The sequence below is a fragment of the Mobula birostris genome, chromosome 13 (assembly GCF_030028105.1).
Source record: "Mobula birostris isolate sMobBir1 chromosome 13, sMobBir1.hap1, whole genome shotgun sequence".
Classification (NCBI taxonomy): Eukaryota; Metazoa; Chordata; class Chondrichthyes; order Myliobatiformes; family Myliobatidae; genus Mobula; species Mobula birostris.
The window spans coordinates 24,943,191-24,969,317 of record NC_092382.1 but is presented as its reverse complement, the minus strand read 5'-3'; the positions used below and the strand labels follow the sequence as shown (position 1 = coordinate 24,969,317).

At 47.0% G+C, this 26,127-nt stretch overlaps 2 protein-coding genes across 11 annotated transcripts in view; one reads left to right on the top strand and one right to left on the bottom strand.

Moving 5' to 3' along the window:
- Window positions 1-22,434, top strand: part of LOC140208581 (NACHT, LRR and PYD domains-containing protein 3-like) — an 87,105-nt gene extending 64,671 nt beyond the window's left edge. For 8 of the 10 annotated variants that reach the window (XM_072277347.1, XM_072277346.1, XM_072277344.1 and 5 more), the window contains 10 exons: window positions 28-119; window positions 1,874-2,040; window positions 9,730-9,901; window positions 9,999-10,064; window positions 14,376-16,131; window positions 16,744-16,830; window positions 16,986-17,156; window positions 17,312-17,482; window positions 17,637-17,804; window positions 17,968-18,728. In XM_072277347.1, coding sequence (XP_072133448.1) covers window positions 110-119; window positions 1,874-2,040; window positions 9,730-9,901; window positions 9,999-10,064; window positions 14,376-16,131; window positions 16,744-16,830; window positions 16,986-17,156; window positions 17,312-17,482; window positions 17,637-17,804; window positions 17,968-18,127 — 2,928 coding nt within the window. In that variant the 5' untranslated portion in view covers window positions 28-109 and the 3' untranslated portion in view covers window positions 18,128-18,728. Of the gene's footprint in view, window positions 1-27; window positions 382-1,873; window positions 2,041-9,729; window positions 9,902-9,998; window positions 10,065-14,375; window positions 16,132-16,743; window positions 16,831-16,985; window positions 17,157-17,311; window positions 17,483-17,636; window positions 17,805-17,967; window positions 18,729-18,952 lie in introns of those variants that run through there. The other 2 variants (XM_072277349.1, XM_072277348.1) reach the window with 2 other exon arrangements.
- The window catches only part of LOC140208593 (uncharacterized), a 290,808-nt gene that overhangs the window by 81,335 nt on the left and 183,346 nt on the right, over window positions 1-26,127 (bottom strand). The window lies entirely within an intron of this gene.

The window sequence follows — 26,127 nt, the reverse complement described above, 5'->3', positions numbered from 1 at the left end:
TCAATTTTTTTTATTTGTGTAATTAAGATTATCGCCAGCAGGAGGTGCTTTCTTCCACCCAGACAGCACACAAGCAGCCGACAATCAACCAACGTCAGTCAGAGTCAGAATGGACACAGGTATGTTCACTGGGCTCTTTCTCATTAAAACTCTGTCCTGTGGTACACGTGTAGTCAGCTCATCAATAGTTCAGAGGAATAAACCTGGGCGCTAAAGGGGCACAGCAAAACTGCCATTATTGATCCTACTGGTAAAGCGACCTTCAGCACTGGAACAATTCACCAGGTCCAGCGCAGGGACCTAACAACGGGAATGGTCGAATCACTCTGCTCACCGTGCAAATCTTCACCTGAGTGAAAGGGGAAGGAGCTCCTGAATAAGGTGGGTATGGGTGACACTCAGACAGCGGGCAATGTATCTGTCCAGGGAACAAATAGAATTTCTGTCAGTATTTGGTACATCCTGATGTGGGAAACGCCTCCAACAGCCATTGAGAGAAACAGATGTTGTTTTCTCTTTTGGAAGGCAAGTGGTGAATTCCCCCCGGATTATCAGGTTGTTGCTCAATGGAGGTGAAGGGAGTTCCCGGTGTCTGTTTTCTGTGGCTGAGTTAAGGAACATTTTATTGTGGGAGAATGGGCTGGGTGCGGGAGACAATGAACAGGAGAAATTTTAAACAGGGAATCTGAGTGGGCTACTGAGGCAATGAATGTCCTTGGTGAATAAGATTAAAGTAAAACAAGAGAGTTAGTAGAGAGGGCAATGCACACAATGCTGGAGGAACAGCAGGTCAGGCAGCATCTATAGAGGGAAATTAACAATCGACATTTTGGTTTGAGGAATGTTAAGCTGGGACTTTGTACATTGATTTCAAATTTGTCCTGGTCACACAAAGTAGAGTCAGGACTGGAGGAGCATTCTTCTGGGTGAAGGTCTGTGACCAGTAGTGCCCGCATGAATCCGTATATATACTTTGTAAAAGCACATAGGTGGACTGATCCATCGAGTTACAGAGTTTGCAGAGTTGAGTAAATTTGGGACTGTTGTCAAAGTGTTCATCATCCAATTAGAAATATGAACAGAGAGACACCAGGTAGAGTTAATTCGGGCAAATGTGAGGAGTTGCAATTTGGGAGGTCAAGTGCGTGAGCGATTTATGCAGTGAATGCTGGGACATTTAGGAAGGCTGATGTACGGACTGGTCTTGTGATGGATGTGCATAGCTCCCTGAAAATGGCAACACAATTGGTAGCATGCTAATGACGGGTTGATGTGTGAGTCAGTATTTTTTAAAGTTGTGCTGTAACTGGATGAACGTTGGTTAAGAGACAATTTCAGTATTGTGCACAAATCTGGTAGCCACATCATGAGAATGATTTGGAAGTTCTGGAGAGGGTGCAGATGAGTTTCACCATGATTACAGAATATAATCAGTTACTGTACCCAGATTACAGAATATTGGCTGCCAGGAGAGGTCAATCAAGCTTGGATTTCTTTCCTTGGAATGTCGGAGACTGAGGCCTTATCTCAGAGAATTCATAAATTTACGAGAAGCACAGTAGAGTTCGATAGTCTGTGACTCGGTGCGAACATCAAGCACGGCAGTGAATAGCTTTAAGGTTAGAGGGTACAGTTTAAGGGGGATTTAGGATGCAGGTTTTTGCACAGAGAGATATCAGTGTCTGGAATGAGCTGCCAAGGGAGGGACTGGAAACAGATACTCAGGAGCATCTGAGAGGCATTTGAACTCATGAGTAGGCCGGGAACGGAGGGATATTGACCATGTTCCTGAAGATGGGATTGGTTTAAATTGGCATCGTGTCCGCATACGCATGGTACAGTCTACTGTTTTATGTTCTATGATTGACTACAGATCTGAACTCTGCAATCTCCGTCTTCCTGTCAAATTGTGAGGATCACCAACTGTTCCAGTTGACGAGATTCTACATGGAGCGACTGGAGCAGGCGATTGAGGAGGGAGTGGAGGGAGTCGGCTTCATGTTAATGGGCGAGGATCACTTCACTGGGCAAGAGTATCACGTAAGTGGTAGGAACATAGACTGATTGTAGATTCTACTGAATCTATCACAGATCGACAGAACCGGTGTAACAGCACCTCTGGGCTATGAAAATCCTACAATGCTTCTGGTTAACATCAAGAAAAGTGTTTTTGTTTGCAGAAACCCTGAACGTTTATTCACCAGTAGAAGCCTCTGACCATTTTTCAGAATACATTCACATTTAGACAGGCTAGGATACAGACAATGATTGATGGGTGAATTTAGTGGCGTGGCACTTGACAGACATTGCAAGTAGACAGAGGACAACTTCACAGCGCTCAGTCTGACATCACATCATGTTCCCAATGCTCGACCTTAATGGGCATTCACCAGTCTCTCTTGATAGTGACTTAATTCTCAGCTCATTTCTCGAGTCTAGATTCGACCCCATCATCAATTGAACAGGCAGTACTGAATATTGTCTCTCTTTTCAACTACTGACCCTCTTGCATTTGATCAAATATCCCAACATGCCTCATGGTTCAGTTACCTTCTATTCCTTGTGACAGTTCCATTTGGAGCCTGTAATTACCACAGCATATACTGTTAACACTGGGAACTGCAAAATCATACAATTGAAAATAGGTCAAGCATCTGCAGCTAACACAGGATTACCAAGAAATGCCTTTCTAATAGTCCTCTTGTTACTGGGACACATTCATCTATTGCTCATCAGACTGAATTTTAGTGAAGAGCCACACATTATCGCTCACCCTAACGTTCCACACGGAACAGCTGACAATTTCAATCCAAACTTCCTTCTCTGCATTACTACCATTTGACTTTGGTGTCTCTAACGTGCACAAAAGTCCTGCAATTGCTGTCTGCTCCTCACTGCCAGTTCCCAGCTGTAGGCTGACAGTGGACCCATCATGGAGCCTGGCAGCTAATTGTGAACCTGCTGCGGTCACCAGAGTTTACCCCAGTGACCCTGTCATAGTTTGACTTAGTCACAGTCATCGAACTCTACAGTACAGCAACAGGCTCTTCGGCCCATCAAGGTCACACTGACCTATTACATACTTAGTTGCATTGATCTGCACACCAACTAGAAACATCCATACCATTCTCATTCATGTACTTATCCAAATTGTTTTTAAATGTTCAAATCAAATGCACATACATCACTTCCGATGGCAGCTCGTTCCATACTCTCACCAGCCTCTGAGTGAAGTTCTCCCTTAAATTTTCTTTCATCTTTCATCCTTAATCCATGACCTCTAGTCCCAGTCTCACCCAAACTGAGTAATAGATGCCTGTTTGCATCTACCTTCTCTATACCTTTTATAAACTTTTATACCGCTATCACAACTCTCCTAGTCGTCCTACACTCTATGGCAGTCCTAACCTATTCAAACTTTCTCTATATCTCAGGCCCTCAAGTCCTGACAACACCCTGTAATTTTTTCTCTGCTCGTTCAATCTTACTGATATACTTCCAAGAGGTAGATGCACACATTCTCCCAATTAGCCTCTGCAACATCAATTTCGACATAATATCCCAACTTCTGTATTCAATACTTTAATTTATGAAGGCCAATATCCTAAAAGTTTTAGCAGGACATCTACCTTTGACAACACTTTTAAGCAATTTTGGATCTGTAAGGTATTGGCAAGTTGATAGTGCCTGGAGGTTTATGGCAGGGAGTTTCTGCCTTTTGCCGCCTGCTATCGGGGATTCGGGAGTCGATCAACTCGGGACTTTGAGACTATTTTTTACTGTGCCCATGGTCTGTTCTTTATCAAATTATGGTATTGCTTTGCACTGCTGTAACTATATGTTATAGTAATGTGGTTCTGTCAGTGTTAGTCTTTGGTCTGTCCTGTTTTCTGTGATATCACTCTGGAGAAACATTGTATCATTTCTTAATGCATGTATGCATTTCTAAATGACAATAAAAGAGGACTGAGTGTTCTCATAATCTAATCTGTAATCCCTGATACCTTGTTACCACACCGCTCAATGCCCAACCAGTGAATATCTTAATGCTATCGTGGTTTGTCTTCAAATAGTGTAACACCTCACACTTGTCTTCATTGAATCCTATCTGCCGATCTCCATTTCACCTTTTTCCAGCTGTTCCAGGTCCCGCTGCAAGCTCTGATAAAATTTCTCACCATTACTACCTTGATGTCATCCACAGATTTACTGACCCTGTTTACCACATTGTCATCCAGAGCATTTATATGTTTTTATATATATATATATATATATATATATATATATATATGACATACAACAAACACCAGACCCAGTACAGATCCCTAAAGCACACCACTAGTCATAGACTTCCAGTCAGAGAAACAAATCTCTACTACCTCTTAGCTTCTCTCGCAAATCCGATATCTAAACTAACTCACTACCATGTCATATATGCCAAGCGACTTAATCTTATTGACCAGGCTCCTATGATTTACCTTGTCAAAGGCCTTGCTGAAGTCCACGTAGACAACATCCACTCACTTGCCTTCATTACTCGCTTGGTAACATCCTCGAGAAACCATAAGGTTAGTTATACAGGATATACCAGGTACATATCAGTGTTTGTACCTGGTACCTAATCAATCCTTGTCCATCCAAATACTCATATCCAGTCCCTCAGAATACCTACCAATAACTTTACCATCACTGGTGTCAGGCTCACCAACCTGTAATTCCCTGGCTTTTCCTCACAGCCTTTTCAAACAGCAGAACAACATTATCTACCCTCCAATACTTCCACATCTGACATTTTAAATATCTTTACTGGAGCACCTGCAATCTCTGCACTCGCCTCAGACAAATTACGAAGGAAAACCCTGGGGATTTACCCTCCCTAATCTGCCTCAAGACAGCAACCACCTCCTCCTCTGTATAGAGTCCATGATCTCACTGCAGTTTCGCCTCACTCTAAAGATGCTATATGTCTCCTGAGTAAATATAACTGTAAAAAATCCATTTTAAGTCTCCCCCACCTACTTCAGCAAGCATAAATGCCCTCTCTGAGCTTCAAGCATAAATGCCCTCTCTGAGCTTCAAGCATAAATGCCCACTCTGAGCATCAAGCACAAATACCCTCTCTGAGCTTCAAGCACAAATGCCCACTCTGAGCTTCAAGCACAAATGCCCTCTCTGAGCTTCAAGCACAAATGCCCACTCTGAGCTTCAAGCACCAATGCCCACTCTGAGCTTCAAGCACAAATGCCCTCTCTGAGCTTCAAGCACAAATGCCCACTCTGAACTTCAAGCACAAATGCCCTCTCTGAGCTTCAAGCACAAATGCCCTCTCTGAGCTTCAAGCACAAATACCCTCTCTGAGCTTCAAGCACAAATGCCCACTCTGAGCTTCAAGCACAAATGCCCACTCTGAGCTTCAAGCACAAATGCCCTCTCTGAGCTTCAAGCACAAATGCCCACTCTGAGCTTCAAGCACAAATGCCCTCTCTGAGCTTCAAGCACAAATGCCCTCTCTGAGCTTCAAGCACAAATGCCCACTCTGAGCTTCAAGCACAAATGCCCACTCTGAGCTTCAAGCACAAATGCCCTCTCTGAGCTTCAAGCACAAATGCCCTCTCTGAGCTTCAAGCACAAATGCCCAGTCTGAGCTTCAAGCACAAATGCCCAGTCTGAGCTTCAAGCACAAATGCCCAGTCTGAGCTTCAAGCACAAATGCCCTCTCTGAGCTTCAAGCACAAATGCCCACTCTGAGCTTCAAGCACCAATGCCCACTCTGAGCTTCAAGCACAAATGCCCTCTCTGAGCTTCAAGCACAAATGCCCACTCTGAACTTCAAGCACAAAAGCCCTCTCTGAGCTTCAAGCACAAATGCCCTCTCTGAGCTTCAAGCACAAATGCCCTCTCTGAGCTTCAAGCACAAATGCCCACTCTGAGCTTCAAGCACAAATGCCCACTCTGAGCTTCAAGCACAAATGCCCTCTCTGAGCTTCAAGCACAAATGCCCACTCTGAGCTTCAAGCACAAATGCCCTCTCTGAGCTTCAAGCACAAATGCCCACTCTGAGCTTCAAGCACAAATGCCCACTCTGAGCTTCAAGCACAAATGCCCTCTCTGAGCTTCAAGCACAAATGCCCTCTCTGAGCTTCAAGCACAAATGCCCTCTCTGAGCTTCAAGCACAAATGCCCAGTCTGAGCTTCAAGCACAAATGCCCAGTCTGAGCTTCAAGCACAAATGCCCAGTCTGAGCTTCAAGCACAAATGCCCACTCTGAGCTTCAAGCACAAATGCCCAGTCTGAGCTTCAAGCACAAATGCCCACTCTGAGCTTCAAGCACAAATGCCCACTCTGGGCTTCAAGCACAAATGCCCACTCTGGGCTTCAAGCACAAATGCCCTCTCTGGGCTTCAAGCACAAATGCCCACTCTGAGCTTGAAGCACAAATGCCCACTCTGAGCTTGAAGCACAAATGCCCTCTCTGAGCTTCAAGCACAAATGCCCACTCTGAGCTTCAAGCACAAATGCCCTCTCTGAGCTTCAAGCACAAATGCCCACTCTGAGCTTCAAGCACAAATGCCCTCTCTGAGCTTCAAGCACAAATGCCCTCTCTGAGCTTCAAGCACAAATGCCCAGTCTGAGCTTCAAGCACAAATGCCCACTCTGAGCTTCAAGCACAAATGCCCACTCTGAGCTTCAAGCACAAATGCCCACTCTGAGCTTCAAGCACAAATGCCCTCTCTGAGCTTCAAGCACAAATGCCCACTCTGAGCTTCAAGCACAAATGCCCTCTCTGAGCTTCAAGCACAAATGCCCTCTCTGAGCTTCAAGCACAAATGCCCACTCTGAGCTTCAATCACAAATACCCTCTCTGAGCTTCAAGCACAAATGTCCAGTCTGAGCTTCAAGCACAAATGCCCACTCTGAGCTTCAAGCACAAATGCCCACTCTGAGCTTCAAGCACAAATGCCCACTCTGAGCTTCAAGCACAATTGCCCACTCTGAGCTTCAAGCACAAATGCCCTCTCTGAGCTTCAAGCACAAATGCCCTCTCTGAGCTTCAAGCACAAATGCCCTCTCTGAGCTTCAAGCACAAATGCCCACTCTGAGCTTCAAGCACAAATGCCCTCTCTGAGCTTCAAGCACAAATGCCCTCTCTGAGCTTCAAGCACAAATGCCCACTCTGAGCTTCAAGCACAAATGCCCTCTCTGAGCTTCAAGCACAAATGCCCACTCTGAGCTTCAAGAGGACCACTCTGACCGTTGGAATATTTTTGTTCTAAATACATTTGATGAAGGATTTGGGGTTCTCTTTTCCCTTGTCTGCTGTAGCAAACTCAGGCTGTACTTTCGCCCTCTTGATTTCCTCCTGTAGTAACTCTTGCATTTCCTGTACTCATCAAATGCCTCATTTGATCCTTTGAGCCTATACTTGTGATATGCTCAGGGCCTTGATATCTCTTTTAAAAAAAAAAAAAGAAGAAGAAGAAAACAACATTCCCTAAACGAAGGTACCCTTGTCTTTTATTCTGTCGGGAACATTCAAACTCTTCATTTGTGGTCATTTATGTATTTGAACTCGGTACTCTCAAAATATAGGTTTTGGAGGCCCTACACTTACCAAGCACATCTGTACCAGAAATCAACCAGTCCCAATCCACTTTCATCAGATCCTTTCTGGTACCATTAAAATTGGCTTTTCTCCAATTTAAAGTCTTAACCCAAAGACCAGACCCATCCTTTTCCATAATGATTGTTAAACTGATGTTATTATGATCACCAGATCCAAAGTGTTCTCCTGCACACTCCTCTGTTGCTTGCCCTGTTTTGTTCCCTAATAGGGATTCCAGAATGCACTCTCTCCAGTTGTGACCTGACTATATCGATTACAGAAACTTCCCTGGACACATTTGACCTACACTATCCCATCCAGCCCTTTAACCCAGTGAGTCAGTCAATAAATGGAAAGTCAATTGTCTACCATCAGAATCTTATGTTACTTGTTTCTGTGAACTCCCTGCACGTTTGTTCTTCTAAATCCCATTGATTATTGGGTGCTCTATAATATAATCCAACTAACATGGTCATCCCTTTCTTAATCCGTAGTTTCACCTATGTAGTCTCATTGGACCAACTATCCAGTTTGTCCTGTCTGAGCAATGCAGTGACATTTTCTCTGACTAGTTATGCCACCCCTCCCTCTGTAATCCCTCCCACTCTATCGAATCATGTCTAATGCAACGGAACACTGGAATGCTGAGCTGTTAATCCTGCACCTCCTCCAACCAAATCACAACAATGGTTACAATGCTGTAATTCAATGTGCTGATCCTCATGCTAGGCTGATCTGTCTTTCATACAGTACTCCTTGCATTGAAATAATACGTATTTTGGGAAAAATGATTCTCATCCTTTAGTTTCCTGACTTTGTATGTTGGCTTAACAACATCTTTCCCACACAACCACTCCACCATCCATGCTGGTTCCTCACCCCCTGCAACTCAAGTTTGACACCTCCCCTCTCCCCATGCAGCGCTAACAACCCTTCCCACAGGGGTATCAGTCTGCCTCCAGTTCGGGTGTAAAACGATCACGGGTGTCCAGGCCACAACTTCCTTGGAAGAGAGCCCAAACATCCAAACATCTGAAGCCCTCGGTCATGCACCATCTCATCAGCCAGATGTTAAACTATATTATCGTCCTATTTCAGTCCTCCCCAGCATGGGGCACGGGTAGCAATCTTAAGAACACAACCCTGGAGTTCCTGCACTTCAGTTTAGCATCTAACTCCATGAACTCACTTTGCAGGACCTCATCACACTTACTACTCTTGTCATTGGTACCAACGTGGACCATGACCTCTGGCTGCTCACACTGCCCTTAAGAAAGTTTCAGACTCGAACCGAGATATCCCTGATACACCATCCAGAAATATTGTTCTCGTCAACAGAATCTCCAGTCTGTTTTCCTAACCGCGGAATTCCCCCTGTTAGTGCAGCTCACGCTTCTCACTCGTTCTGAGTCACAAAACCAAACTCGGTATCAGAGGCTTAATGACCGTGGCTTTCCTCTGCTAGGTCATACCCCGAAACAGAAACCTGTATACCTGTTACAGAGGAGTTTCCTGCAGTGGCTGCCTCTCAGTTACCTGTGTCCTGCGCCTTAGGTATAGCTCCATCCCTGTATAGCCTGTCAGTCAACCTCTCATCCTCTTGAATGATCCTGGGTTCAACCAGCTCCAGTTCCAATGCCTGATCACAGTCTGTAAGAAGCTGCAGCTGGATGCAATTCCTGAAGGTGTAGTTATCTGGGACACTGGCGGTCTCTCTGCCTTGCTACATGCAGTATGAAGAGCATTCCACTATCCTGCCTGGTATTCTCACTGTTCTAACCATGAAAAGGAAGGGAAAATACTATCCAAAATCTACCTAAAGCCTCCACCTCGCCTCACTGAACCTTCTCTGACACAAAGCCTCAACTCCCCACTCTATCCCTGGCTCACTCACACTGTGTCTACTCCACTTAAAACTTGCCAAGCGGATGTTTCCCGACAATCTGTGGCGTTGAGAAGGACATGACTGACCCCGCTCACTTCTTTTAAATTCTTTCCCCCACTATGAACACTTCAATGGCTGTTAGTGATTTGCGGCGAGCAGAATGCACTGGGTCAGTCCATGTTCAGGGTAGATTTGTACCCATCCCTCCGCTCCTCAATATATTCCCCATTGTTCATTACAGAGCGTGACTGAGCTGGCGGAGAAGGGAAACCGAGCGGGAGCTTCCAAACTCCTCCTGGACCTAGTGATGGAGAAGGGCTCCGGGGCCCGGAGGGTGATGTGGGAATCCTTTGTGAAACTACACCACCATTTACCGAAGCTGAGCAGAATATTGAATGAAATATGGGAACGTGGTACGGTGAACAATACACTGTGTGTTACAGATGTAAATGCTGATGAATTTACAGTATTACACAGAACAGACTTCATGCAGGTTAATCTGTTGAACAGGTGACAGCCAGTTCGCCTACATGGACACTGAGCGGGGTGTATCTGAAGTGCCGGTGCATCTGAAGGGTAAGAGATGGAACGGAAATCTCAAAGTCTTTATTTCACTCTGACAGTCTGAATACCTGTATTTAGAGGCCGGTTTAGAGACTGCCAGAGTCGGGAAGACAGGTTTTTGTTGCTGTGGCTGAAGGACAGAAAGCGATTTTCATTTGTCAAACACCCGACACCTTCCAGGTCTCAGGCTGTGCACCAGCGGGCCTCTACGAGTTTGATAAACAGACATTCCAGTCAGTCAGAGATGAAACCACGGCGTTCCCCTTTCTGTAGGGCCGAATATCCTGGGATCTGACAAAACTGAAGGCAAACCATTCCCATTGGAACATCCAACTTCAGCAAGGGAAATCTCATACCTCCGATCCAAAGCGAAGCCGAGAGTTGTTGTTATTCCTCCAAAGCCCACAAGACGTAGCAGCAGAATTAGGCCATTCAGCCCATCAGTCTGCTCCGCCATTCCATCATGGCTAATCCCAGATCCCAGTCAGCCCCATACACCTGCCCTCTCGCCATATCCTTTGATGCCCTGACCGATCAGGAACTTCTGCCTTAAATATACCCATGGACTCGGCCTCCACTGCAGTCTGTGACAGAGCATTCCACAGATTCAGTACTCTCTAGCTAAAACGAAATCCTCCTTACCTGTTTTAAAGCATCGCCCCTCAATTTTGAGGCTGTGCCCTCTGGTTCTGGATATCCACCCTGTCTGGTCCTTTCAACATTTGGTAGGTTTCAAACACATTCCCTCGTATTCCTCAAAATTCCAGTGAGTATAGGCCCAAAGTTGCCAAAACACACCTCATATGTTAACCCCTTCATTCCCAGAATCATCCTCTTGAATCTCCTCTGGACCCTCTCTAATGACAACACATCTTTTCAGAGGTATGGGACACAAAACTGTTGACAATACTCCAACTGCGGCCTGAATACCGTCTTGTAAAGGCTCAGCATTTATATTAGATGCATCATCGAACATTTACAACACTCTATTCCATCTGCCACTTTTTGCCCATTCTTCCAATTTGTCTCAGTCCTGTTGCAATCGCACTACCTACCCCTGCACCTATCTCTGTATCATCCTCAAACTTTCATTCCATCGTCTACATCATTGACAAACAATCTGAAAGCCAGTGGTCCCAATACTGATCCCTGTGGAACAGCACCAGTCACTGGCAGCCGACCAGAAAAGGCCCCTTTTATTCCCACTCGCTGCCTGTCAGTAATTCCGCGACACATGCCAGTATCTTTCCTGTGACACCATAGATTTTTATCTGGTTAAGCAGACTCATGTGCGGCACCCTATCAAATGCCTTCTGAAATTCCAAGTAAATGCCATCCACTGACTCCTTTGTCCACCCTGCTTCTGACTTCCTCGATGAATTCTAACAAAACCCACGCTAACTTACTTTGTCATTAGTCTCCAAGTACCTTGAAATCTCAACCTTAATAGGAGACTCCAACTCTTTCCCAATCACTGAGGTTTGGCTAACTGGCCTATAATTTTCTTTCTTTTGCCCTCTTCCCTTCTTAAAGAGTAGAGGTACAATTGCAATCTTCCAGTCCTCCAGGACCATGCCCGAATCAAGTGATTCTTCAAAGTTCATGACCAATGCATCCGTCAACTCTTCAGCATCCTCTCTCATGACTGTGGGATGTAGTCCATCTGGCACAGGTGACTTTGCACCTTAAGAGCTTTCAGTATGCCGAGAACTTTTTAATTTGTAATAGAATGGCACTCACTCCTACTGCCTGTCACTCGCAGACCACTTCACGCTGCTAGCGTCTTGCACAGTGAAGATATATGTAAAGTACACATTAAGTTATTCTGCCATTTGTTTGTCCACCATTACTATGTCACCAACATCATTTTCCAGTGTTCCAGTATCAACTCTCACTTCCTTCTTACTGTTTATATAACTGAAAAAAGTGTTTAGTGTTTATTATCCTGCTTTATATTATTGGCTTTTCTGCCCTCATATTTCATCTTTCCCCTTCTTATAGCTTTTTTAGTTGCCTTTTGTTGGATTTTAAAAGTTTTCTATTCATCCAACTTTCCCTCACGTTTGTTGTCTTGTATGCCCTTTCCTTGGCTTTTATGTAGTCTTTAAATTCCTTTGTCAACTATGGTGGCCTATACGTGCCACTTGAGAACTTCTGCCTCCGTAGCCCATATCTATCCTGCAACTTGTGACCTGTTCCCGGAAGCTTCAGCCATCTCAGCTCTGCCGTCATCTCCACTGGTATCCTTCTCCAATCTACCTGGGTAAGCTTCTCTCTCGTGCCTCTGTAATTCCCTTTATTCCATTGCGATACTGATACTGTAAGTTATGCTTCTCCCTCTCAAACTGCAGAATCAATTCATTCATTCATTCAAATGATGATCACTACCTCTTAAGGGTTCTTTTACATTAAGCTCCCTCATAGGATCAGGGTTATTGCACAACACCCAATCAAAGATAGCCCTTCCCTGAGTATTGCTAAGCACAAACTGCTCTAAAACGCTAACTCATCGGAATTCAGTAAAGTCCCTCTCTTGCGATCCAACTCCTGAAGTTTGTTTGATTTTCTTATTCCGCGAGCATATTGAAGTCCCCCATTACAATTGCGTCATCACATTTATTACATGCCTTTTCCAGCTCCCTTTGCAATCTCAACCCCACACCTTCGCTACTATTTGCAGGGCAATAAAGGATTCCCATAAATCTTTTTTTTTTAACCGTTGCGGATTCTTATGTCCACCCACAAAGATTCAACATTCTCTGACCCTATGCCATCACTTTTCTAAAGATGTGATTCTATCTCGAACCAACACAGCTACAATACCACCGCCTATGCCTTCCTGCCTGTCCTTTCGACAAGACGTACATCCTGTACCGTTAAGCTCCCAACTGTGGTCTTCTTTCAGCCACGACTCAGTGATGCCCGCAACATCATACCGACCAATCTCTAATTGCGCCAAGCGTTCGTCCAGCCTATTCCGAACGCTGTGCGCATTTAAATACAATGCGTTCAGTCCTGCATCTGCGTCCTTTTGAATTTAGTCTATGTGGTCCAATTGAACACTTTGCTCTGTCCAGATTTGAACCCAGTCATTGGCTTGTCCTTCCTTACATTCATGTTACACCCATCGTCTACTTGTAAACCTGCTGGTTCATCCACAACTCTATCGTCCGAGTTCCAATCCCCCTGACATTTTAGCTTAAAACACTCCCAACAGCTCCAGTAAATCTGCCCGTAAGAATATTGGTCCTCATCGGATTCACGTGCAGCCCATCCCTTTTCTACAGGTCTTACCTGCCCCAGAAGTGGTCCCAATTATCCAGAAATCTGAATCACTGCCCCCTGCTCCAAATCTTCAACCACAATTTCTCTGCCACCTCATTCTACTCTTATTTCCACTGTCAGGTGGCACAGGCAGCAATCCTGAGATGACTACATTTGAGGTCCTGCTTCTCAGCTTTTTACCTAACTCCCTATGTTCTGTTTTCCAGACCTCCTCCCTTTTCTCTTCCTATGTCGTCGGTACGAACGTTTGCCCCGACCTCTGGCTGCTCAACATCCTTTCTCAGGATACTGTGGACGCGTCCAGAAACATTTCGGACAAAGGCACCTGAGAGGCGAAGACCATCGGTGTTTCCATTTTCTGTCCACAGAATCGCCTCCCTGTCCCCCTGACTATAGAGTTCCCTATTATCGCTGCCATCCTCTTCAGCTTCCTGCTCTTCCGCACATCATCGGGGAATTGCCTGAGGTCATGTACCAGCTCCTCAGAGAATAAGAGACAGTAGACTAGTGCGGGGTGTGTTACATTGAGACTGGTACAGCCTGGAGAAGGAAACAGAAATAGTGTTCCTTTTCTGTGGCTCAGTACTGACAGCGTAATCCTAAAGGACTGTCAAGAACATGGGGTCCATTGTGAGAAAGGTAAAAGTCAGTAGAGCAAGTAGATGCCCCCCTCCCCCCACTGTTACCGTCTGCAGTGTTGCCCAGTTCAGCAGAAGCTGAGCAGTGAAAGCGGTGAAACCAGCCGCTCCACACAACACTCTCCTCTCCAGAATCATGTGTGCACTTGGTGCTCGCTGGAACACCGGGGAATCTGCAAACTACGAACAGAGGGGAGAGGGGAGCCTTTCACAGTGAAACTGAATCAGATCAGAAATGTTTCTGGGCCATCGTTCATTCTCAGACACTCTTAGCTCTGACCTCCCAATTTTACCCAAACAATGCCTTTAACAAGTTTTTTTATTTTTATTGAAGAAAAACTGTTGTGTGCTCCATGTTCATCAGATTGGGCATTGACAACCTATTTCTGTCCATCCAAAGATGTTCAACAGAAACACAAGGAGACTCTGCGGGCACAAACTGAAACACTGAGAGTGAACACGATCCTGATGAGGGAGAAGGTGAAGGTTTTCCAGCTGGTTGATCGATACGCTGAGCTCACGGTCATTTCTACTGTTCGAGATCGGAGACTGGTGGAACATGAGCTGCTGGCAAGAGGCAGAGACCACGAGGAGTGGAGAGAAAAACATCTCCGCGGACAGCTGGAAAAAATCCGCACTGATCAATTATTTACGAGGAGTTTTCTGCAAAAATTTAAAAGATCTGTCTTTGGAAACAAAACAGGCATGTCCGCAGCAGTGGCCGGAGTCCCGGGAATCGGGAAAACAACAATGGTACAAAAGATTGTTTATGACTGGGCCACGGGGAAAATATACCAACAATTCCAGTTTGTCTTCAGTTTCAAATTCCGAGATTTAAACTCCATTAACTGCAGAATAAACCTGAAGGAACTGATTCTGGATCAGTATCCTTACTTTGGGAATTCCCTGAGAGAGGTCTGGAAGAACCGGGAGGGATTACTGTTTATATTCGATGGATTGGATGAATTCAAACACAACGTCGACTTTGCTGACGGTCAGAGAGATACAGAACCCAAGCACCAGTGCCCAGATCCCGAGTGGTGGTGTGAGGTGTCTGACATTGTGTACAGTTTAATCCAGGGCAAGCTGCTCCCAGGGTGTTCAGTGCTGGTGACCACTCGCCCCACTGCGTTACATTTATTGGAAAAGGCAGACATCGGTGTCCGGGCTGAAATCCTGGGATTTGTTGGTGAGGAACGGAAGGAATATTTCTTCAGGCATTTTGAAGATCAGACGGTGGCAGAAGCTGTTTTCAAACACGTGAAGGAGAACGAGATCCTATACACCATGAGCTACAACCCCTCCTACTGCTGGATCCTCGCTCTGGCACTGGGCCCCTTCTTCACACAAAGAGTCAGGGACCCGCAGCGAGTTCCCAAGACCATCACCCAACTGTACTCCTACTATATTTACAACATCCTGAAAAACCACGGCCGTGAGATTGGGAACCCCCGTGATGTGTTACTCAGGGTTGGTCAGATGGCCTTCAGAGGAGTGTCCGCGAAGAAGATTGTGTTTACAGATGGAGATTTAATCAACTACAATCTGCAGCCTTCCCAGTTCCTGTCCGGGTTCCTGATGGAGCTTTTGGAGAGAGAGGATTCTGCCCAGAGCGTGGTGTACACATTCCCACACCTCACCATCCAAGAGTTTGTAGCTGCAGTCGCACAATTCCTGAATCCACATCCCGGGGATATCCTGAAATTCCTCACTGAAGCCCACAACACGACAGATGGGCGATTTGGGGTATTTCTCCGTTTTGTTGCTGGTCTCTCCTCTCCAATTACAACTCGTGGCCTGGAGGAGTTTCTGGGTCCATTTCCTCATCAAACAACCTGCCGGGTGATTGACTGGGTGAAGGAGGAGGTTAAACGCCAGAGTGGAAACACAAGGAGTGAAGCTGGTAAAAGGAGCCTCCTGAACACATTGCACTACCTGTTTGAGTCTCAGAATCGTGGACTGGCTCAGGCCGCACTGGGATCTGTGGAAACACTTTCATTCAGTGGAATGACACTGACCCCGATTGACTGCGCGGTCCTGTCTCATGCCATCGGACTCTGTGATACAATAAAACAGCTCGACCTGGAGAACTGCCACATTCAGTGTGAAGGAATCCAGCGGCTGGGACCCGGGCTGCACAAGTGCCAGGAGTTGAGGTAACTCGATTTATCTTTCACTGTGAGCTGTGAAAATGTTCCATTGTGTTGCTTCAATGTTAAGGGATTTGGTTAAAACTAGCAAAATCAGATTGTGATGAATTGTGACAAATGCCCGGGGATCAGTCAGTAATTCCCCAAGGACAGGAGGGTTCTGTGGTTCCTTGTGAAGGGATGTTGGAGACTTCATCAGATCAGTGAACAACGGCCATTGGTTTAATGGTAGTAAATCACAGGAATGGCCGTGTTTCTCGCTGCCTGTGACATGTCCATTGACAATGTTCCTTCTCACTGTTACCAACACTGACTGCAGCAGGTGGGTCAGAGATTCACACCCCCTTCCCAGTGAGGGACAAGAGACCGTCAGCAGACTGTCCCAGTGAGAAGGAAATAAATACCATTGTGAGATTGTCCTCCCCTGCCCTTCCCCGTGTGTGACTATCACCATCAGTCCACCTGTGTGACTGTGCTGACTACCAGATACCCAGAACCCATGGGCGCATCTCCACTCCCGATTGTGGGCCTCAGTTCAGACACACCCCTCCCGTACAATCTGTGGAAATATCCGCCGTTTGAATCACTTTGTTCATCAATTTGTCTGTTTGTGCTTAGACTTGGGGAGAATAAACTGGGAGATTCAGGAGTGAAAATGGTGTCTGCGGCTCTGAGGAACCTGGACTGTAAAATACAGACACTGGGGTAAGTACCAGACTGTGGGAGATTGTGTTTACAGTCACTGGGTGTCTGACACTGAACATTATTGTGATCATTAAATGTGTTACTTATAAATACTGGGGATTTGTACCATCTCCTGTCTCTCTGTGTCCCTCACCCTCACTCTCTCTCACCTACAGTCTGGACAAAGTCGGTCTCACAGATTCTGGTGCCGAGGATCTCGCCTGCGCTCTCAGTACAAACCCATCACTGACGGAGCTGAACCTGGGTTTTAATAAACTTGGAGATTCAGGAGTGAAACTGGTGTCTGCGGCTCTAAGGAACCCGGAGTGTAAAATACAGAAACTGTGGTAAGTACCAGACTGTGGGAGATTGTGTTTACAGTCACTGGATGTCTGACACTGAACATTAATGTGATCAGTAATTGTGTTACTGATAAACACTGGGGATTTGTACCGTCTCCTGTCTCTCTGTGTCCTTCACCCTCACTCTCTCTCATCTCCAGGCTGGGCGGTGTTTGCCTTAAAGACTCTGGTGCCGAGGATCTCGTCTCCGCTCTCAGTACAAACCCATCACTGACGGAACTGGACCTGGGTTTTAATAAACTGGGAGATTCAGGAGTGAAACTGGTGTCTGCGGCTCTGAGGAACCCGGAGTGTAAAATACAGAAACTGTGGTAAGTACCAGACTGTGGGAGATTGTGTTTACAGTCACTGGGTGTCTGACACTGAACATAATGTGATCAGTAATTGAGTTACTGATAAACACTGGGGATTTGTACCGTCTCCTGTCTCTCTGTGTACTTCACCCTCACTCTCTCTCATCTCCAGGCTGGACAGTGTCGGTCTCACAGATTCTGGTGCCGAGGATCTCGTCTCCGCTCTCAGTACAAACTCATCACTGACGGAGCTGGAGCTGGGATTAAATTCGCTGACAGACCGATCTGTCCCCGCTCTCCGCCGCCTCATACTGACCCTCCCGAGTCTGGAGTGGATCTGGTGAGTATTTGTGTTAATGTTCAATGTGATAAAATATCAGCGAATCCGCGGGTTTTCTGGTGATATTTGTCTGCGAGTGCTGTTGAAACATTAACCCCAGTCCCCTGTTACCGACACTGTTATATAATCTGTTTATTTCGTCTTTATTTCCCTGCTGTTTCAGGCTGGGGAACAATGAGTTCAGTGAGACTGGGGAGAAGGAACTGAGATCTCTGCAGGAACCCAGACCCGGACTGACAGTGACTGTTGGAACATCTGAATGTGTGAACATCCCCGCCCGCGGGATGGGGTCATTTTGGCCGATTCCCCGCCCTCCCCTTTAACTCCTGCCCTTACCTTTAATGGCCGCGCGCCGGCTTTAATTCCCAACGTTTCTGACGGAGCTGACTCCCGTTCAGCGCTCTGTGACTTCGGAAGCGGTCCCTCAGTGACGTATTTCCGCCTGTTGTCCAACGGCACAGCTTCCGCCGGATGTGCGTGTTCGAGACTCCCCCACGTGAGACCCCGGGGAATTACACAGACAGGAAGAGACCGGTGGCCGGGGCTCAGTCTGGGACACCGGTGTCCCGGGGTGGGATTATCCCGGGAGAGAATCCTTTTGCTCCCTTTGCTGAGGACGGTGCATTCGGCTGTCTGGCTGATATAATGATGTTAAATTGACAAATACCTCGGCAGTGACCCTGGATCTGCAGCGATCTCGGACACGACCCTAAAGTGTGATTTTGTAATCATCGGTTCCCCGATGCAGAGTGACGGTGAGAAACGGGACTGATTATTCAACCAGTCTCTCATTGTCACCGGACAGTTAACTGTGTGTGACTGTGAGTGAATCAGGAGCAGCTTATTTATTTTCGCACGTCAGCAGCTCACACATTGTTTAATTTACATTTGTCCTGATGAAATCAATAAACCGCTGTAACTTCCTGTCTTGGTGTTGGACTCGAGTCTCACTAGAGGAGAAACAGTGACCTGGGGTTCCTGCTGCCCCCCGCACCCGGTGTACTGCAAGAATGGGTCTGAGCTCCTCACACTGGTACAGCAGCCTCTCAGCTCCAAGCTCAGGGATGTCAGTAAAATAGTGTCTGGTCCCCAGGATCTCTTCACTCCCCATCCCCATCCAGGCTGACCACTGCTTCCTCATTCCCCAGATACTTACACTACCCTGACCTCCACCTCCCTGCGCACTCTCCTTGCTCTCGCAGAAAAAAAAACGACAAAGGAGATCAGAAAATGCAAACACGGGGAAATCTGCAGATGCTGGAAATTCAAGCCACACACACAAAATGCTGGTGGAACTCAGCAGGTCCGGCAGCACCTATAGGAAAAGGTACGGTTGACGTTTCGGGCCGAGACCCTTCGTCAGGACTAACTGAATGAAGAGATTTGAGAGGGGGAGGGGGAGATTCAAAATGATTGGAGAAGACAGGAGGGGGAGGGATGGAGCTGAGAGCCGGAAAGATGTTTGTCAAAATGGATACAAGGCTGGAGAAGGGAGAGGATCGTGGGATGGGAGGCCAAGCGAGAAAGAAAGGGGGAGAGGAGAGGCAAGGAGTTATAGTGAGAGGGACAGAGGGAGAAAAAAGAGAGGGGAAACAAAAGAAAAAAACATAAAAGATTATAAATAAATAAATAAACAAGGGATGGTGTAGAAAGGGGTGGTGGGGCATTAACGGGTTTGAGAAGTCAATGTTCATGCCATCAGTCTGGAGGCTACCCACTCAGAACATAAGATGTTCTTCCAACCTGAGTATGGCTTCATCTTGACAGGAGAGGAGGCCGTGGACAGACATACAAGAATGGGAAGGGGACGTGGAATTAAAATGTGTGGCCACTGGGAGATCCTGCTTTCTCTGGCGACAGAGTGTGGGTGTTCAGCGAAACGGTTTCCCAGGCTGCGTCGGGTCTCGCCGATATATAGAAGGCCGCATCGGGAGCACCGGACGCAGTATATCACCCCAGTCGACTCACAGGTGAAATGTCGCCTCACCTGCAAGGACTGTCTGTGGCCCTGACTGTCCCATCACACACTCCCGGGGTCGGACACAAAATGAATCTCCCTCCACTCCATCCCATCACAAACTCCCGGGGTCAGACACAGAGTGAATCTCCCTCCGCACCGTCCCATCACACACTCCCGGGGTCAAACACAGAGTGAATCTGCCTCCACACCGTCCCATCACAGACTCCCGGGGTCAGACACAGAGTGAAGCTCCCTCCACACCGTCCCATCACACACCCCCGGGGTCAGACACAGAGTGAATCTCCCTCCGCACCGTCCCATCACACACTCCCGGGGTCAAACACAGAGTGAATCTGCCTCCACACCGTCCCATCACAGACTCCCGGGGTCAGACACAGAGTGAAGCTCCCTCCACACCGTCCCATCACACACCCCCGGGGTCAGACACAGAATGAATCTTCCTCCACACCGTCCAGTCTCGCCCTCTCGGGGTCAGACACAGAGTGAATCTCCCTCCGCACCGTCCCATCACACACTCTCGGGGTCAGACAGGGAGTGAAGCTCCCTCCACACCGTCCCGTCACACACTCCCGGGGTCAGACACAGAGTGAATCTCCCTGCCCACCGTCCCATCACACACTCCCGGGGTCAGACACAGAGTGAATCTCCCTCCCCACCGTCCCATCACACACTCCCGGGGTCAGACACAGAGTGAATCTCCCCCCGCACCGTCCCGTCACACACTCCCGGGGTCAGACACAGAGTGAATCTCCCTCCCCACCGTCCCATCACACACTCCCGGGGTCAGACACAGAGTGAATCTCCCTCCGCACCGTCCCATCACACACTCCCGGGGTCAGACACAGAGTGAATCTCCCTCCCCACCGTCCCATCACACACTCCCGGGGTCAGACACAGAGTGAATCTCCCCCCACACTGTCCCATCACACACTCCCGGGGTCAGACACAGAGTGAATCTCCCCCCACACCGTCCCATCACACACTCCCGGGGTCAGACACAGAGTGAATCTCCCTCCACACCGTCCCATCACACACTCCCGGGGTCAGACACAGAGTGAATCTCCCTCTTCACGTCCCATCACACACTCCCGGGGTCTGGCACAGAGTGAAGCTCCCTCTGCACTGTCCAATCTTGCCATCTCCTGCCCAGACATGGAGAAAAGGTCTCTGTAGAGTGAAATATATCAGCTAAATTCTCAAGTTGAAACGGATTAGTGAGGACACTCTCAGCTCGTAGCACAGGGACCACGGCCCCCTCCCCCCCCCCACACACACACCAGAGGAATCTCTGTAGAGAAGGTCAGAGGGGCAGGAAGAGAAGTAGTGTAACGAAGGGGTGCACGGAGTGGGCAAAGGTGTGAGGGGGCACACACGGGCAGGGGAGTACAGGTCGATATTAGAACCCCTGCAGTTAACAATCACATTTGATTTCTAGGGTCCAGAAGTAGCTGAGGATGAAATCGAAGATGAGGAAAATTTTGCAAAACCGGGACCCCACCCCTTCCCGTCCTCTCCCACCATCCGCACTCCTAGGAGGACGCGGTCCCTTCCAGTCCGCTCACACGGGGCACGCTCCCAATCAAACTCCACCCTTGCCTATTCATCCCCATCGCCTGAACTCCAAATGGACCCCACCCCTTCTCATTCCTTCCCATCTTCCGCACACCCAATGGACCCAGTCCTTGCCGTTCACTCCCAATGGGACCCACCCCTTCCTATTCACGCCCACTATCTGCCTCCCAATGGGGCTCCTTCCAGTTCATTTTCAACGGGTCTGTGAACCTGGAAACTGGCGGGGACGCCCGAATTCCGTGTTTGACAGAACTCAGGGCGGCGTTTACGGAATTTGACATGGACGCCGATGGGTTTATTAGTTACAAGGAAAGTCGAGGGTCGTGTGGATGTTGACGACTTTGCAAAACGGACTATGTTCCTTCTCCTGGCGGAGGAGGTGGATATTATCGGACTTCAGGAACTTCTGCACACCTTCCTGAAGATGGTAGGAGGTGAGGGAGGTTTATGGTGTGAAGGGATCCAGGAGTGTCCACATTAACTGTTTGAAGAGTTACAGGAGAGTCATTTATCATTGATGGTTTGTTTTGAAGAGAGAGAGACAAAGAGTGATGGTTGGACTGTCACGGGAGCTAACTTTGGAGATAATACTGAACAGCTCGAAGGTGCTCGACAGGACATTATTGATGTTAATTCCAAGGACTTGTTGCTTGCTTACATGTCCTCACAGACAAAGGTAGGAGGGACTCTTTGAATGACAGGTGATGCTTAGCACAGGGAAATAAATAGGAGGTCAGATAATACAAACCTCAGACACATGATCGGGACACTAAATGAGCTTTGTGGTGCCCACAGAGAAAGTGGGTTTTTGGAGGACCGATCAGGCAGATCGATCCAAGTGCTCTGCCAGTGAAGATTCAAAGGCAAGACCGGTGGGGAGTTGTCTATGTATCCGACCCTGGCCTGGGTAGACAGCTCAACCACACCGAAGTACGGTCCTCTTTGTTGTTAGTTCACAGTCAGTGACTTGTGAAGGATTTCGGAGGACAGCAAGAAAATCGACGGCAACAGCTCACCTCAAGACTCAACTCTCTCTCTCTCTCTCTCTCTCTCTCTCTCTCTCTCTCTCCATCGCCATTCAACTAAATTCCACGAACTGAACTGAACTTTACTCAATATCGTAAGACTGTATCTTTTTACCCCTAGACCTAAAGAAGCTTGGTTTTTCACACGTATATATATTCCACACTTACTTACATCTACTTATTGCTACCCTGTTTGATTTATGTTCACTTAGTTTTCTGTATTGTGTAGTTATTAATAAATATTATTAGTTTCTAGCAATACTAGACTCCAAAGTGGTTTCTATTTCTGCTGGTACTTTATTCCTGTCATGGGGTACGTGACAAAATTGGGGCCTATGTCCGCGATATGAACAAATCGGTCGGGAGGCTGGTTTGAATTGATTGGGAAAAATCCCTTTTGATTTGGAATTTTGATTTGGTTGTGTGGAAAAACAGCAGAAATGGAAGTTTCGGGATTTCTGGAACCGCCAGACCCCGTGTCCGTGAAGAAGGCTAGAAAATATGAGTTGCGGGACCTTGCTAAAGAAGTGAATGTAAAGAGAGGTATGATGAAAGCAGAAATTCAAAGGAAAATAGCTGAATATTATGTCTCTATACAGACACTTGAAGAGGGGAAGTTAAGGAGGTTTCCTGTAGTGAATGAGGAGGTGGAGGTACACCTGGAACAGTTAAAGTTAGAGAGGTTGAAATTGTAGATGAGAGAGGCAGAGAAACAGAGAGCGTTTGAAAGGGAGGGATGGCAACAGAACGCTCAGGTGGTGAACCGTGAGGAGAAGTTTAGTGTCAGTCGGGAAGTTAGGTTAGTGCCTCCATTTGATGAAGCAGAAATTGATAGGTATTTCCTACATTTCGAGAAGGTGACCCGTAATCGGGAGTGGCCGCGGGAGCAGTGGGCGGTGTTACTACACAGTGTGGTAAAGGGAAAGGCCCAGCAAGCATATGCAGCCCTGTCTCTTGAAGACGCAAAAGATTATGATAAAGTGAAGGATGCTGTGTTTAAGGCTTATGAGTTAGCCCCGGAGGCCTACAGCCAAAGGATTCGAGGTTTGAGAAAATCCTGGAACCAAACGTATCTGGAGTTTGCCCATGAGAAACGCGTATACTTTCATCGGTGGTGTGCTTCAAAAGAGGAAAATGAGAATACTGGTAACTTGAAGAATTTAATATTGATTGAAGAGTTTAAAAACTGCGTCTCGGCGGAGATAAGAACGCACTTAGATGGAAAAGGGGCAGCGACACTGTCAGAAAATGCTAAGTTAGCAGCCGAATATGCTCTAACTCATAAAGTTAAGTTTTTCCCCACTGAGATTAACCCACAAGGGAGTAGAGATAATCCACAGGCTAAACCAGAGAGTAAACCGGGGATTAGTGATAAAACTAAGGAGGAAGGGAAGCAGTCGGGGAGAAAATTTCCCAGTTTTAAGTGTTACTCTTGTGGAAAACCTGGCCATGTGGCGTCAAATTGTTTTGCTGCGAAAAGGGGAAAAGGAAAGGAGAAAGAGAAAACCCCAACTGCCGGCGTTCAGACGGTTAAAATATAAGAGGGACTCGAGAGATTTATTTAAGAAGGGTTTGTGTCTGTGAAGGAGGGGTCAAACCCAGTCCCAGTTAGAATATGGAGAGGTACTGGAGCTTTCCAGTCACTGATATAAAATAATGTTTTGGAATTCGGTGCTGAGACAGACACTGGGAAAGTAAACATCTTTAAGGGCCTTGGAAAAGGAACAGAGGTCGTGCCTTTGCATAAGATAATCTTGAAACGTGACTTGGTAACGAAACCAGTCAGAAAAGGGGTCCAATCTGAACTACGGATAGACCATGTTGATATCTTACTCGGTAATGACTTTGCAGGTGGGGATATTTATCCAGCAGTTCAGCTCACAAGTAAGCCTGCTGCTGCTGAGGACCCGCCCAGAGACGCTGATGTGTATCCCGCATGCGCAGTGGCACAGAAAGGCTGCTGCTGATAATATTGATTTATCCGAGACTTTCCTACCGTCCTTATACCAACAGGATTTAGGGGTAGTAAGGCTGAGGAAAGCAAGGAGGAGAGAAAAGACCTGTCCTTGTCAAGGAAGGAGTTCATAGAGGAGCAAAATAGAGATCTAGAAATTGTGGATTTAAAAGAGACAGCTCTCCCTGAGGAGGAAATTCAGAAAGAAACAATGGGGTATTATCTTAAGGATGGGGTGTTGATGAGGACGTGGAGACCAGCCACTGTGCCTGCCATTGAGGATTGGGCTATTGTGCACCAGGTGGTGGTTCCAAAGGTTTGCAGGGTTGAATTTTTAAACCTGGCCCGTAAGATGTCTTTAGGGGAACATTTTGGAGTAAAAAAGACGGTGCACAGGATCATGAGGGAGTTTTATTGGCCTAACGTGAGGAAGGATATTGTCAATTACTGTAGAGGGTGTCATACGTGTCAGGTGGTGGGAAAACCTAACCAGGCCATTCCAAAAGCCCCACTTCGGCCAATCCCTGCTTTTGGTGAACCTTTTCCCGGGTCATAGTGGATTGTGCAGGCCCTTTGCCAAAGACTGCAGCTGGTCACCAGTATTTGTTAACAATAATGTGTGCTGCATCTAGGTTTCCGAAAGCTGTGCCTCTCAGAAACATCCTGGTCAAGACTGTGGTAAAAGCACTCAGCAAGTTTTTTGCACTGGTAGGTTTACCCAAAGAAATTCAATCCGACCAGGGCAGCAACTTCAATTCAAAAATGTTCCAGCAAGTAGTGCCTGAGCTGGGAGCTCAACAGATTGTGTCATCTGCCTATCACCCGGAGTCTCAAGGGGCTCTGGAGAGGTTTCATTCCACTTTAAAAACTATGATTAAGACCTACTGCCATGAGAATGAGAAGGGCTGGGATGAGGGGATACACTTACAACTTTTTGCTGTGAGGGACACTATTCAAGAGTCCCTGGGGTTCAGCCCGTTTGAACTCATTTTCGGCCATAGGCCCAAAGGACCTTTGCCCCTGCTCAGAGAGCAATGGTCTAACCCAGACGTGTGTGTCGGCGTGTTAGACTATGTTTTAAAATTCCGAAAAAAGGCTTAACAAGGCCTGCGACCTTGCCAGGAAGAATCTGCAGCACTCCCAAATTAAAATGAATCAGTGGTTTGATAAGAGAGCGAGGGAGCAAGTGTTTGAAGTGGGAAACAAAGTACTGGCAACACACATCAAAGTTGCTGGTGAATGCAGCGGGCCAGGCAGCATCTCTAGGCAGAGGTGCAGTCGACGTTTCAGGCCGAGACCCTTCGTCAGGACTAACTGAAGGAAGAGTGAGTAAGAGTCAGTAACAAAGTACTACTGCTTCTTGTGTCCAACCCCCTCCAAGCAAAATTCCATGGGCCATACTGCATAGTGAAGAAAATTGATTCTTTGAATTACGATATTGAAATTCCTGACAGGAGGAAGGCCACGCAGTTTGTTCATGTTAATATGTTGAAACCGTATCATGAGTCTGAGGTGGTACCAGTAGGTATGACCACGAAAACAAGGGGGGGGCTGAGGAATTTGATAAAGAGGAGAAAAATCATTTCACTAAACTGAGTATCGTGTCCACGAGACTTACAAATTCCCTTATCTTAAAGAACCTTACTGATAAGGTTGGTCACACACAACCTACAGGAATTCTGCAGATGCTGGAAATTCAAGCAACGCATATCAAAGTTGCTGGAGAACGCAGCAGGCCAGGCAGCATCTCTAGGAAGAGGTACAGTCGATATTTCAGGCTGAGACCCTTCG